This window comes from Podarcis melisellensis, assembly GCF_964234715.1.
Source record: "Podarcis melisellensis genome assembly, chromosome: 2".
Classification (NCBI taxonomy): Eukaryota; Metazoa; Chordata; class Lepidosauria; order Squamata; family Lacertidae; genus Podarcis; species Podarcis melisellensis.
The window spans coordinates 115436906-115452019 of record NC_138529.1 but is presented as its reverse complement, the minus strand read 5'-3'; the positions used below and the strand labels follow the sequence as shown (position 1 = coordinate 115452019).

Genomic DNA, 15114 nt, shown 5'->3' with positions numbered 1-15114 from the left:
GAGGAAGAACCACGTTGCCCTGAGCTCTTGGGAAGAAAGGTGGGATTTAAAAAACACTAATGAATCAGTGGTGGAAGAGGGTGCAATCAAAGGGAAGGCATGTTTATTGTTTTCTTGCAATGGGCCTTATAAGCAAGAACTGGAGGTTTTGGAGACAACTGACTTTGACACCGACCAATTAGCCAACCCGGTTCTTCACTTACGATTTTATATTGCACTGGTCTGTGTGCATTTTGCTCCTCCTCTCTCACTGTTGAATTCAGGATCAGGGCCTTGCAGAGCCAGGCAGAGGCCCGGGCCAGGTAGATAATGTGCTCCCCCCTTTTTTTTACCCTGGGGATAACTGAAGTCTTATAAATAAGTGGTACCTCGGGTTACATACACTTCAGGTTACACACTCTGCTAACCCAGAAATAGTGCTTCAGGTTAAGAACTTTGCTTCAGGATAAGAACAGAAATCGTGCTCTGGCGGCGCGGCGGCAGCGGGAGGCCCCATTAGCTAAAGTGGTGCTTTAGGTTAAGAACAGTTTCAGGTTAAGAACGGACCTCTGGAACGAATTAAGTACTTAACCCGAGGTACCACTGTATATAAATAATTTTCACAAAGGTTACGCTGACAAATAATTTTATTTCAAGGCTTGAACCGTATCTGCATATAAAGACAAAATGGGAAATATAGATATACAATGGTCCCCTGCAATTGTGAATATGCTTTGGAATTGGAGGCCCGGGCCAAGTGGCCCATATGGCCTGCCCACTGTCTGGGCCTACAAAGACCTGTGTGGTTCCCTTCTTTCTCTGAGCCCAGAGTTCCCGTTGTTCAGGTGAGCCCTGATCCATTCTGGCAAAGCACAGCAAGAGCCCAGGTGAGGCTTTAGGTTATCAGGACCCCAGGCAGCTGCTTACCAGACACAAGGCAAGCTCAAAAGCAGAGATATTTGAGTGTTGCTCCAGCAACAGAGTCCAGCACCTGCTGTAAACTTAAATAGGTGGCTGCCTCAAGCTCCACCTCCTCAGAGGAGAATTTAGGATTAGGGTCAGGATTAGAGGTCAGACTGCCTGCTTATTTACCTGTTATATATTATATTTTATTGAGTTTTCCAACTTAATAATCCAATAAGAAACACATTATAACACCCCAAATTACAATACAATAAAAAAGCCGAATATATTGCCAAATTATATATCTTTGGGTGACTTCGCATGCCCTGAATTTCACAGAGTGCTAATCATCTAATATCACATTGCACTTCTTAATTAGTCAATAAACCATTCCGATGTTAATCCTTCACTTAATTTTCATTTAGGTTTGCAACCACTGGTCTGTCCAAGCTTTCGTCTACACGGGGCATAGGTTGAGAGCTTGCCTGCTCAACTGGCAGGCTTTTCTAAACCCTTAACTGAAACTAACTTATTGAATTGGCTCAGAATACTCTGAGAAGGGTGGAAGGAGAGGCTGAAAGAAGATCTTCAGCCGACCGTTGATTTGTCACGACTGTAAAGAGCAGACTGGGCAGCCAGAGACCCAGGAAGAACCAGACAGGCCCTCAAGGCAAAAAACTCGTTTTCTGAGTGCAGTGAAGCTCTGCATCAACTGGTAACATTCTTCTCACCCGAGGAAGCCTGACCTTCTGGTGAGTAAAGGATGTGTGGCGGGTGCTGTGCAAAACTTCATCTAGGAAATAAATACAGAGGGAGTCAACCACCCCTCCAATGATTCACACCTTTTGAAAATAATCCAGGAAAGCTGGAAATACGATTTTTCTTTCTGCGTTTTCAAGATGTTCTGTAAAACCTAGGAAACTATTAGGAACATTTTTTTTTAAAGAAAGGAAGATGCTTCACCCACAAACCCACCCACCTTGCAAGCCAGTGCCAGATTTGCTCAAGAGACAGGCTAAGGAGGGGCTGCATCCGGCAGCATACCAGCAAATGCAAAATAAAATAAAATAAGAGGGAGATAAATTTCTGAAAGAATTTGGTATTTCAAAAAAAGTATCAAAGCAGCCATTGTGGCAGGTGGGGGAATGAGAACTTTATTACCTTTTGTGCTAGCTTTCTACTTTGGGGGAGTCTTCTCAGAAAAAGCACTCAAAAACAGGGTGCACTAAACTCCTCACTTTGAAATGTCATCCTCCATAGTGCCAGTTCCAGACTCTACCGCCCACTTCCCATCTCGTCCTGCAGCACTGGTAGCCTGTGGCCTACCATCCTATCATCTATCTATCTATCTATCTATCTATCTATCTATCTATCTATCTATCGTGGTGCTCCGCAAGACGAACGCCTCGCAAGACGGAAAACCCGCTAGACGAAAGGGTTTTCCGTTTTGGAGGTGCTTCGCAAAACGAATTTCCCTATGGGGTTGCTTCGCAAGATGAAAAAGTCTTGCGAGTTCCTTCGGGTTTTTTCCCCCTTTCCCCCCCTTTTCCTAAGCCGCTAAGCTGCTTATCAGCTGATCCGCTGATAAGCCGCTTAACAGCTGATCGCTAAAAGCCGCTAAACCGCTAATAGCGCTAATCCGCTAAGCTGTCAATGGGCTTGCTTCGCAAGACGAAAAAACCGCTATACGAAGAGCCTCACGGAACGAATTAATTTCGTCTTGCGAGGCACCACTCTATCTATCTATCTATCATCTATCTATCTATCTATCTATCTATCTATCTATCTATCTATCTATCATCATCTATCATCTATCTATCTATCATCTATCTATCTATCTATCTATCTATCTATCTATCTATCTATCTATCTATCTGTTGTGGGTGAACATATCAGACGACACAGCGATTCTTCAAACAGCTCTTGTTTATTCACAGGCCAGAACAGAACTGAACTGAAGGGTTCAGCCAGCCTGCTTATATAGAGCTCCACTAGAACGCAACAGTAACCATTTTCTGTAACTATCCAATCACTGAACGTCACTTTCAATCCCTTATTTGCATATGTGGACCTGAGTGAAAACTATCTACAGTATCCCCCTGCTGGCCCAGGGTGAGAACTTCAGTACATAGCACTATCTATCTATCCAGCTATCTAGATATATATAGTGCCTACTCACCAGTCTCAGGAGCAGCCCCTGGTAAGCTTCTTGAACCGTTGGATGTGGAGCTGGTGGTGCAAGAGCTCTGCGACTTCAGAGAACGGGGTGACGTCCTCTGCGAGTGAATGTGATACCCCAGAGTTGTGGCGGAGCTGCTACAATCTGAAACAGCGTAGGAGGGCAGGCTTGGGAGGGCGTGAAAGCGTAAACCGTCTCCTTCCCCCCTGAAATCCATTTTTTATTTGCTGCCATTTACATCCCAGAATGCCTCTTCTCTAGCCTAGATTACTTTAGGTCTTTCTTCAAAACTCGGCTTTTCCCAGAAGCCTTTTGGGATCATCCCACTAGCTCCCCCTGCCTCCTTGTAAAATAAGCCAAAGAACGTGGAATTAAAGCCGCCAGATATTCTCTCCATAGCTTCCTTCACCTCCTTCTCATCTGCCGCTGCCTCCTCTGTTGTTTAGCTGTGTCTGTATGAGATTGGAATCCCCCTGGGACAAGGACTGGTCATACTTGGAATTTATAAAGCCCTAAAAAAACAGAACCATCACACAGAGACACAGACACAGAACCTGTGCCTCCGCTTAACTTAAATAGATTTTTTTAAAGGCTTGCTGTTGCTTTGTTTCCCCTTTAACTGCTGTTTCGCTCTATTTAAAGCCCTGTATATGAGGTTCTTGGGCTTTTTAAATAACTCATTTAAATTTTTGTTGCGCGGTTTTAAATCATTTGGTATTTTGAGCCTTTGTTGTTGGCCACACTTAAATCTATTTTTTAAAAAAGATAAAAAATGGGATGTTCATTTTAAAATATAATAAATAATAATCCCAGCACATATAAGGGACATGGGTGGCGCTGTGGTCTAAACCACAGAGCCTAGGGCTTGCCGATCAGAAGGTCGGCGGTTCGAATCCCCGCGATGATGGGGCGAGCTCCAATTGCTCGGTCCCTGCTCCTGCCAACCTAGCAGTTCAAAAGCACGTCAAAGTGCAAGTAGATAAATAGGTACCACTCCAGCGGGAAGGTAAATGGCGTTTCTTTGCGCTGCTCTGGTTCACCAGAAGCGGCTTAGTCATGCTGGTTACATGACCTGGAAGCTGTCTGCGGACAAACACCGGCTTCCTCAGCCTATAGAGCGAGGTGAGTGCACAACCCCAGAGTTGACTGCGACTGGACCTAACGGTCAGGGGTACCTTTACCGTTAACACATATCATAGCATACAGGATTGGTGGATTGTATCTGAGGACTTTTGTAGGGGGTCCAGTTCCCTCACTCCCGGTGCTATAAGGGCCTCTTACTGGGCAAGGCAATGGCTGGGCTGCTCCATCACAGTCCCTCCAGTACAAATGGGGCAGCTCAGATGACAACAACTGCAAAAGCAGCCACAGAGAACAATGTCAGCCCATACCCAAGGGTTGGTTTTATATATATGAGAATGTCTTACCAGAACAGCTGAGCCGAAGCTTTCCCAAGCAGAAATGCACTCGGCATTGCTTCCTCACGTTCTCCTTCATGAGACAGTGGAACACGAAAATGAAGAATCCTAGAGGAAGGAGTCAGGGGGCAGGAGCAGGAAAAACATTCATTAGATTATACCCCCCCTCCCCACTCCTCTGGCCACAATTTTGCCATCATCCCTTCAACTACATAATGGGTCAGAGTCAGACCAAGAGAATTTGCGGCCAGCAGAGAGCAAGGTGGCCGTAATGCTTCTGAGTTTTAGTTGCTGAATTACTACTACTACTACTACTAATAATAATAATAATAATAATTTATTTATACTTCACCCATCTGGCTGGGTTTCCCCAGCCACACTGGGAGGCTTCCAACCGAATATTAAAAACACAATACAGCATTAAACATTCAAAACTTCCCTAAACAGGGCTGCCTTCAGCTGTCTTTTAAAAGTAAGATAGTTGTTTATTTCTTTGACATCTGATGGGAGGGTGTTCCACAGGGCGGGCGCCACTATTGTGTAACTTCGCTTCTTGTAGGGAGGGAACTGCCAGAAGGCCTGAACAATGGGGGTGGAGATGCTCCTTCAGGTCTACTGGACAGAAGCCGTTTGGGGCTTTAAATGTCAGCACCAACATTTTGAATTGTGCTTGGAAACGTACTGGGAGCCAATGTAGGCCTTTTTCAGGACCAGTGTTATATGGTATCGGCGGCCGCTCGCAGTCACCAGTCTAGCTGCCGCATTCTGGATTAGTTGTAGTTTCCGAGTCACCTTCAAAGGTAGCCCCACGTAGAGCGCATTGCAGTAGTCCAAGCGGGAAATAACTAGAGCATGCACCACTCTGGCGAGACAGTCCATGGGCAGGTAGGGTCTCAGCCTGCGTACCAGATGGAGCTGGTAGACAGCTGCCCTGGACACAGAATTGACTTGCGCCTCCATGGACAGCTGTGAGTCCAAAATGACTCCCAGGCTGCGCACCTGGTCCTTCAGGGGCACAGTTACCTCATTCAGGACCAGGGAATCCTCCACACCTGCCCACCCCCTGTCCCCCCAAAACAGTACTTTTGTCTTGTCAGGATTCAGCCTCAATCCGTTAGCCGCCATCCATCCTCCAACTGCCTCCAGACACTCACACAGGACCTTCACTGGTTCTGATTTGAAAGAGAGGTAGAGCTGGGTATCATCCGCACACTGATGAACACCCAGCCCAAACCCCCTGATGATCTCTCCCAGCGGCTTCATGTAGATGTTGAAAAGCATGCGGGAGAGGATAATGCTTTTTACAGGGTTGCACAGGGGCCACTGGGATGAGTTTGCGGAACCAAGGGTCAGTGGCCCACAAAGGCTTGAGAACTGCTGGTGTGGACAGTGCTGCGCTAGCTGGACTGGGCAATGAGGTCCCAAGTGAGTTTTGCATCCTCCAGCCGCCTCCAGGCACTCACACAGGACCTTCACTGCCCTCACTGGTTCTGATTTAAAAGAGAGGTAGAACTGCAGGAGGGGAAATAGAGCTCCTCTTGGACTCATGTCTGGCTTGTAGGTTTCCCATAATGGACATCCCATAAACGGCCACTGTGAGAACAAGAGGACGGACTAGATGGGCCTCAGGCCTAACTCAGCAGGCTCCTCTGGTCTCTCTTCTGAAGCCCACCCACCTGTGGCCAAACGCTTACCTTGGAAGGTGTTGCAAATGGCAAAGAGGTAGGAGAACAATGTCTGCATGGACCCCAGCGAGAAAAAGGCAAACCCCCACGTTAAGCTGAGCAGGACCATTAAGCTGGCCACCCGCTTCAAGCTGTGGAGGAAGTTGTGGTTCCAGCTGCTGACTCGGCCAGGACTCTTCGTTTTCATGGTGTGAATCTGCAGGAGGACCGCGATGAACATGATGGTGTTCATCAGGAACACCAAGCAGAAATAGGCCAGCACAGAGATGTAAAACACAAGGTCATCACGGATCCAGCAACTGTAGCAGACAAGGCGAGGAGGGAGAGAGACGCTGTTAAGGCTGCTGGCAGGGCCATTTCTTTCAGATGGGCTCATGATAACGGGAAGTCTCTCTTGAGGCTTTTCAATGAGACACCCATCAGTGGTGGCTAGTTAAATTCATATCCTGTCCTTTCCCCCAAACAAATGATAAGACAATAAACACGTCTTAAAACCAATCCCAGCGCCAGAAGCAGACTCAACTTAAAAGCCTTGTTGAAAAGGAAGGCGCTGAAGAAAACAAAACCTGACTAAAGCTGGATACAATCCTTAATAAACAAACCTGAATTTTATGTTGGAAATTGCAGAATAAGTTCTAGAGTGGTTATGAAGGAGGTCAGGCTTTCTGGTTACAAATCCTGCATGATCTTAATATATATGATTTTGCAAAGCGGTAAAGGAATTGTAAGTTTCAGATGTTTGGGCATTTTATGCATGCAGCTAAACAGACAGAGGAATCTCCTTGAGAAAGGTCAGGGCCATCAATTGACCCATCAGATGGAAGGGAGTGAACAGCTTGGTGTACTGAAAAGCAAAGAAGGTTGAATTCTCCCCCCCACACACACACACTCCAAAAAGGGGGGGAAAGGAAGGGGATATAGGTATGACCTCTTTCCTGCTGATCTGAGGAGGATCAAAGCATAGAGACTTACAAAGGTGTGACTGGACTGCTGCTTAGGGGGTCGCTTAAAACCCCATAGAAGTCTCTGCTTATGATGAGAACCGTGGAAACGATGACCGCAGGAATTCCTAATGGCAAAGGGGGAGAAAGAAGAATGGGTTAGCCGGAAAGGGAAAAGACCAGCATGGATGCAATTGTGACCCGACTGAGGAAGACGAGAGTCCTCAGGAAGACCTGTATCACTAGGGAAATGCGGGGATGGGCAACAGCAAAGGCACATGGCAGGAATTTAATTCGGCTTATGACATTTGACTTGGGAGAGTCCACTGAAATAAACACAATGCTGTTGGCTGTGAGAATACGTTTAATAATAATAATTTATTATTTATACCCCGCCCATCTGGCTGGGCTTCCCTAGCCACTCTGGGCGGCTTCCAACAAAATATTAAAATACAGTAATGCATCAAACATTAAAAGCTTCCCTGAACAGGGTTGCCTTCAGATGTCTTCTAAAAGACTGGTAGTTGTTGTTTCCTTTGACATCTGAAGGGAGGGTGTTCCACAGGGTGGGTGACACTACCAAGAAGGCCCTCTGACTGGTTTCCTGTAACTTGGCTTCTCGCTGTGAGGGAACCGCCAGAAGGCCCTCAGAACTGGACCTCGGTTTAGGCCACGATCGAACATGCTTTGAAACAGAAGAGGCAATGAGGGATTTTCTAGGGAGTGAGCTCCCTTTCCTTGCCCTAGCCATGTAGAGCCTCTGGATCAAGAGCTGTCTCCCCATCCCCAGGCCGGCTAAATGTCCTAATGGAAATCCCACCCTAAGCAGGACCTGCAGAAAGCAGCGGCCCCCGCCAGTGGCGTAGCGTGGGTTGTCAGCACCCGGGGCAAGGCAAGTAATTTGCGCCCCCTAACCCGTGGATTTTAGTAGGGGCAGAGAGCTGTGAGTGCGAGCGCCCCCCAGATGTTGCGCCCCGTGCGGCCGGCCCCCCTGCACCCCCCATGCTACGCCACTGGCCCCCCCACAGCGGCTCCCCAGGAACTAGTGTGCCATCGCGACCAAGAGACACGGACAGACATTTCTCCCACAAATATACCCAGTCCCTTTTGGGAAGATCAGGAGGCAAGTGATTCAGCTGTGATTGCTGCACTGCAACTCTATGATTCTAACTGGCCTTTCAGAGATATTTCTCTGCTGCTCCTGACTTTCAATCACACTTCTTCTGAACCTCGGCTCTTTTTTGTTTTGTTTTGGTGACTGTGTGGAAACCAGTCCAGCTACTGATTGATTGATTGATTGTGTGGCAGTAGTACATTGTTTATCGCTTTTATTTTACGGATCAATGGTCTCGTTAGATAGTAAAATTCGTGTTCAATTGCTGTTTTAAAAAGGGGTTGTTTTTAAAATGGATTAATCCGTTTTGCAATACTTTCTATGGGAAAGCACGCCTTGGTTTCAGAACGCTTTGGTTTTGGAACGGACTTCCGGAACGGATTAAGTTTGATAACAAAGGTACCACTGTATTGGTGGAGACAAAGAGAGACAAAACAGATAGAAGGACAGACAGAGAGACAGAGAGAGAAACACACAGAGAGAGAGAAAGAGTGAAAATCGGGCAGAGAGGCGGAGAGACAGATGGGATGCCCCTCTGCCTTCTGCGGGGTCTTAATGCCATCTCCCGAACCAAGAGGGAAATCACATATCCCCCACCCGCCCACCGCTGGTATATGGCCCCCCAGAAGATACCCCATGAGTGGATGTGGCCCTCGGATGGGAAGTAACCCCCCACCCCGCCCTGCACTTACCCCAGCCAGCCAGGGAAACCTTGAGCATGTAATGCGGGACGTAAGTGTTGAAGACCCTGACCAGCACATAATACATGTGGACGGCTTCCAGGCCCATCCAGGTGAAGGCAGCCAGCAGGAAGTAGTGGAGAGCCACGGACACAGCGATGCAGAGGCCGCGCACCTGGAAAGAGGCCAGCCAGGAGTCCAGCAGGAAGGTGAGGTTGAGCATCAGCAGCGCAGAGCAGAGGTGGACGAGGATTCTGGACGGGTCGTCCCCACGGAGCTTGCTGGAACGAAAGAGGTGAAGGGTTCGCTCGCCCCCTGTGCCCAAGACGCAGCCCCTTTAAGTCCCCAGTGGGGCTGCCGGGCGTGTGAAGGGTCTGGAGCAGGATGCAGCCCCTGTGCTATTTATACCTGCTGAGAGAAGCTCCATAAAAAAGCAACGGTACCAAAATGAATGGACACGGGTGGCGCTGTGGGTTAAACCACAGAGCCTAGGGCTTGCCGATCAGAAGGCCGGCAGTTCGAATCCCCGCGACGGGGTGAGCTCCCATTGCTCGGTCCCTGCTCCTGCCAACCTAGCAGTTCAAAAGCACCTCAAAGTGCAAGTAGATAATTAGGTACCTCTCTGGTGGGAAGGTAAACTGTGTTTCCATGCGCTGCTCTGGTTCGCCAGAAGCGGCTTAGTCATGCTGGCCACATAACCTGGAAGCTGTATGCCGGCTCCCTTGGCAAATAAAGCGAGATGAGCACCGCAATCCCAGAGTCGGCCACGACTGGACTTAACGGTCAGGGGTCCCTTTACCTTTACCAAAGTGAATTATTGCGAAAATAAGAAATTTGGGGAGGGAGGTGGCAAATTTTGTCCTTGCTCAGGGGACCGTATTGCTAAAGCCTGCCCCTCCTGCGTGGCAAGAACTTCACGCCGCTTGTTGCAAGGATGGCGAACAACAAACCAGATTTGGCCCTCGGAACAGGCTTATGTAGCTGTATAAAATCTAAGTAAATAAACGTTGCTGTCGTATAGAAAATGGCAGGTCTGTCCTACTTACTCGATGGAAAGGTACACCACTAGAGCCAAGCCGAGGAAGATGGAGGAAAAGCCACATCCCACGTGGGAGACCAATGTTAAAATCTTATCCTCACATCCCGTCCGGTATACGTCCTAGAAACCAGGGTGGAAGTCAATAGCCTCTCAGTGGAAGAGTTGGTGAGGAAACAGACCCAAAATGATATCTGTTTGGGCACTGCTGACTGAGGTGTGAAATTTTTGGCTTCAATGGATCATGATTTCCCTGCCCCACTCCCTCCCCCCAAAAAGTATTATGTGAAATTTGGAGTGAAAGGAAAGATTCACATGGGACCTAAGGCTCAGTGTGAACCAATTCTTTCTTCAGCTCATCCTTATCCCTGCATTCGGAAACCTTGCGGCTCATGCTTCTTTACTGCAAATTTTGGAATGCCTGTACGTGATAGACTGTATGTGTGCAAAAACAGTTTGCAAAATCCTCAGGAGCAAATTTTCCACACAATTTTGCAAATTCCAGAAATATAACCTCCAGAAGTAGTAGTATCACAAGTTCTGGCATTTCACGTGTGTGTGTGTGTGTGTGTGTGTGTACACAAGTGAGTGATTTGGATCAGGCCCAAGGCACTACGGGAGAAGGTTGAATCCTTTCACCCTGTGCCATTTTCCTGGTCGAAATTGTTTCCCAAAATCTGCTGTTTGCACCAGCAGATATAAACGTAAAGATATCAAACTATTACACTAATACTAGTTCCTTGCTTCAAAATGATCCAGTGACATCGTGGCTGTGGGATGGGATTTGACTTGTGGGGCGTGGGCGGTGGGCACATTTTTTAGCCACTACACCAACTCTACAAGGCCAAAGGTACTGAATCCACAACTGAACCCCAGCCTTCTTTTCTGATGTTGAAGATAGGATTTTAAAAGAAATGCAACGGTGCTTTTTTCAGGGGGGACGCAGGGGTACACATACCCCTAAACATTGTACTTTTGTCCATTTGCTGTATTTATTTTCCCCGATTGGAACTATAAAATGGTGATTTTCCTGAGTCAAAATGAGAGTACCCCTAAACATTTTCTTTAGGGGGGAAAAGCACTGAATACTGCTACAGAACTGAACGAAAAGAGACATTCCGTGCTGTCCTTTGCAGGAACCACACAGGGCAATTAGTTCTGACAAATCAGTGACAAAAGCTTACCAGCAATATTCCAAAATGGGTCAGGTGGCTGCAGTTGCAGATTGTGTAATTTGCGTTTGTGCGCTGCACCTCACACCCTGATGTATCCCAGCCTCCTTGGTTATCTGCGCAGCAGGGAAGAGAAGAGATTTCATCTGCAGTTACTCGTCCCTCACCATTTATAGATCTTTCCCCAACAGAACACGGGGGATGTGTGACTCTCTGCAGAGACTCCTGCTGACTTGGGGCTTAGCTGCAACCATCACAGGGAGGGGCGGAGAGGCGCTAAGCCTATCATGCTCCCACCATGCACTTCTCAGATCGCCCACTTAAGACTGCTGTTGGTAAATTTGTGGGAGAAAGGAACCTTGAAAGTTGTGCTTTACTTGGCTGCATCCCTTTTAAACAGAGCCATAATTCTCTGCTGCCTAGAGCTGTTGCACTGGAACTTTGAACTACAGACGCACATTTGAATGCATCAAAATATTATTTCAGTTACAGCTCCCCTCAAGCTACTCCTTCAAATCATGCAATTCTCAGCTAACTTTGAATTTGCTGCATTTTTGCCTAGAGGTCTTGACCTAAATACTAAATTTGTTCTAGGTTTAATGAAAGAGGGTCATACTGAAGTGACTAACTTTGGAGCAAACCTAACATTTCGCCCTCCATCCCGGTTTTAAATAAGTGATGATTTGTTGTCTGGTGAAGTGTTAAATGCTCTCATGGGCAACAGCTAAAACCATAAATCAGAACTTAACCGCTTATTATTACAGTGGTACCTTAGTTCTCAAATGCCTTGGTTCTCAAACAACTTGGAACCCAAACACTGCAAACCCAGAAGTAAGTGTTCTGGTTTGCGAACTTTTTTGGAAGCTGAACATGCTCCATTTTGAGTGCCACGCTTCCATTTTGAGTGCCACACTTCTGTTTTGAGTATCACGCTGAGGTCTGTCTGTTTTTGCTATTTATTTTGTGTTTTTGTTTTGTGGCTTTTTTGTTTTGTTTTTGTGGAACCCAGTCCAGCTACTGATTGATTGATTGTGTGTGTGTGTGTGTGTGTGTGTGTGTGACTGTAGGACATTGTTTATTGCAGGTTTCCTCAACCTCAGCCCTCCAGATGTTTTGAGACTACAATTCCCATCATCCCTGACCGCTGGTCCTGCTACCTAGGGATCATGGGAGTTGTAAGCCAAAAACATCTGGAGAGCCGAGGCTGAGGAAGCCTGGTCTATCGCTTTCATTTTATGGATCAATGGTCTCGTTAGATAGTAAAATTCACGTTATATTGCTATTTTTAAAAGGGGTTGTTTTTAAAAGTCTGGAACTCTGGTTTCTCTTCAGATCGTATAAATCTTTCGCCTTTTGCCAATGTAGGTCTTTCAAGACCGGTGTTATGTGGTCTCGGCAGCCACCCCCAGTCACCAGTCTAGCTGCCGCATTCTGGATTAGTTGTAGTTTCCAGGTCACCTTCAAAGGTAGCCCCACGGAGAGCGCATTGCAGTACTAGTTAAAGTTAAGGCAGCTGCATTTGACACAGCTGGCTTCTGCTCGAGAGGACTTCTGCTGGAGGAGAAGATATCAACGCAATGATGCCCTGTTTGCCTAGCGCTGGGAAGCAACAGCAGGGAAGGCCTGTTTGCCTTCAAGCGCTCTGTGGGCTTCCCAGGGACGCCACGGAGATCAGTACACCAGACTAGACGGACCTTTGTTCTGGCCCAGAACAGAGCTAGTTATATCCTTCATACTCACCGTTCTTCTTAAAGTTCCAAAATACACAGTGCACAGACTCATTGTCCTGAAAAGCAAAAGAAATGGCTTAGGACAGTGGTGGCGAACATGTGGCAGAGTGGGCACTCGGAGACCTCTCTGTGGGCACACGCACCATCGCCCCAGCATGGCCGTTGTTGGGGGCTGGCAAAGTGGGCAGCCGCTCCCCCCCCAATTGAAAACAGACAGGCCGATCAGTTAAGAGGCAGATAGCTATTTATGTTGTTAGCTTTTATGAAAATAATAAGCCGAAGGTGCAGTGGCGTAGCGTGGGGGGTGCAGGGGGGCCGGCCGCACCGGGCGCAACATCTGGGGGTTAGGGTTAAGGAGCGCAAATCCATGAGTTAGGGGGCGCAAATCCACGGGTTAGGGGGCGCAAATTACTTGCCTTGCCCCGGGTGCTGACAACCCAGGCTACGCCACTGCGAAGGTGGATGCACACACGAAATAAAGCCAGCCAGGAACTACTAGTCCCCAAGCAAGTTCAGCCTCCAAAATCAGTATCGGTACCTCTAGCCAACCAGCTCCAAAAATTTTAGAATGATAGCATTCTCTTGCAGGACAAATTATTCAGATTTTATCTTGGTTGTGGTCAGTGCTTATCTGCATGAAGGACATTTCAAGGAATCTGTTCCGAGAGGAGCAGCAGTTACACCTTTACTGAAGATGCCTCCTCTCAGCTTGGTGATTTTGGAAATTACAAACCAGCTTGAAATCCAACAGTTTTGACTAAAATGGTTGAGCGAGCAGTGATTCCATCTCTTTATGACTTAGGGTTGACTTAGGGCTCATCCGCTTGACCCATCACTTTCCCCAGGGGGGAACCCGCTGTTTCCCTCTGGATCAGAGCAAAGTCAAGTGGGTTTTCTGTGGAATGATATTTATCCTGATTTAGAGCTGAATAACAGGTTGGAAAGGCAAAACCACCTGGACCTGTGCTTTTTCTTCTCTAGGTAACCTGTGTGGCCTGACATGTACCTTCTTTCAGCTGATATTATTCTTTCATATAGCGGTAGCCAACATGGTACTCTGCAGATGCTACTGAATTACAGTGGCGCCTTGCTAGACGAAAAGAATTCGTTCCGCGATTCTCTTTGTCTAGCGGTTTTTTCGTCTTGTGAAGCAAGCCCATTGACAGCTTAGCCGGATTAGCGCTACAGCTGTCTAGCGGCTTCTACCGATCAGCTGTTAAGCGGCTTATCAGCGGAACAGCTGATAAGCGGCTTAGCGGCTTAGGAAAAGGGCGAAAAAGTGGGAAAAACCCACGGGGGGACGCAAGATTTTTTCGTCTTGCGAAGCAACCCCATAGGGAAATTCGTTTCGCGAAGCGCCTCCAAAACGGAAAACCCTTTCGTCTAGCGGGTTTTCCGTCTTGCGAGGCGTTCGTCTTGCGGGGCACCACTTGTATAACACTTCTGATCTCTGCCTATTGGCCATGCTGGTGGGGTTGGGAGTCCAGCAACATCTGAAGGGGGCAGTCGTGGCCAGATGCTGGCGGGGCAGGGAGGACTATCGGTGGCGGAAGACGCGAGTGGAGCGGCGGGCAGCAGCCTGAGGAGAAGACAGGATTTCTCTCTTCCCCTCCCTTTATCCCTTTCACCCCCACCCGGAAATATCTGTGGCCCAGGACTAGAAAGAGCCCGACCCCTTTATTTTGACCCGTTTTAGGGTCTATTGCCTTGACTTTTGTTTTTGTGGGGGTGGGAAAGAGGTTTAGGAAGCCCTTCAGGCCAGTAATGAGGGGGGGGGCACAACGTAAGAAGACCGTGATGAGGGACCCCTGAGGTGGGGCCTGAGCCCCCTCCCCCAATTCCCCATTCCCAATTTACAGGCCTTCTCTATTTATCTCTATCTGCCGCCACCCATTAAAAAGGATTGGTATGCTCTCAACCATCCCTCCTTAAAAGGTTTTTTTAAAAAAACATCTGAAGGGCACCATACTAGCTGCCCCTACGTACACCAATAGCCTGCCTTTACTTCATCATGGGGTTCTTAGGCAAACTCTCATCAAACAGCAAAACATCATCATCATATATTTATACCCCGCCCATCTGGTGGGTTTATTTATTTGTTTGTATGTGCGCATGCAGACAATCGTTATTATCCCATATTAAATGGCTGTGTTGGCACTTTGCGATAAATAAGTCGGTTTGGGTTGCAATTTGGGCACTTGCTCTCTAAAAGGTCCCCCACCACTGGCTTAGGGGGTGTTTTGCTTCCAGAAGTTGGGAAGGGCCACAGGTGAGCAG

At 47.6% G+C, this 15114-nt stretch overlaps 1 protein-coding gene across 1 annotated transcript in view; it reads right to left on the bottom strand.

The window, feature by feature from the left end:
* Positions 1-608: 608 nt before the first annotated feature.
* The window catches only part of LOC309364341 (adhesion G-protein coupled receptor G4-like), a 49676-nt gene continuing 35170 nt past the window's right edge, over positions 609-15114 (bottom strand). Inside the window, exons 17-25 of the mRNA XM_081901377.1 lie at positions 12848-12893; positions 11120-11223; positions 9946-10058; positions 8912-9180; positions 7137-7233; positions 6174-6463; positions 4489-4587; positions 3062-3205; positions 609-1675 (exon numbers count right to left, since the gene is read on the bottom strand). Coding sequence (XP_081757503.1) covers positions 1548-1675; positions 3062-3205; positions 4489-4587; positions 6174-6463; positions 7137-7233; positions 8912-9180; positions 9946-10058; positions 11120-11223; positions 12848-12893 — 1290 coding nt within the window. The 3' untranslated portion in view covers positions 609-1547. The remainder of the gene's footprint in view (positions 1676-3061; positions 3206-4488; positions 4588-6173; positions 6464-7136; positions 7234-8911; positions 9181-9945; positions 10059-11119; positions 11224-12847; positions 12894-15114) is intronic.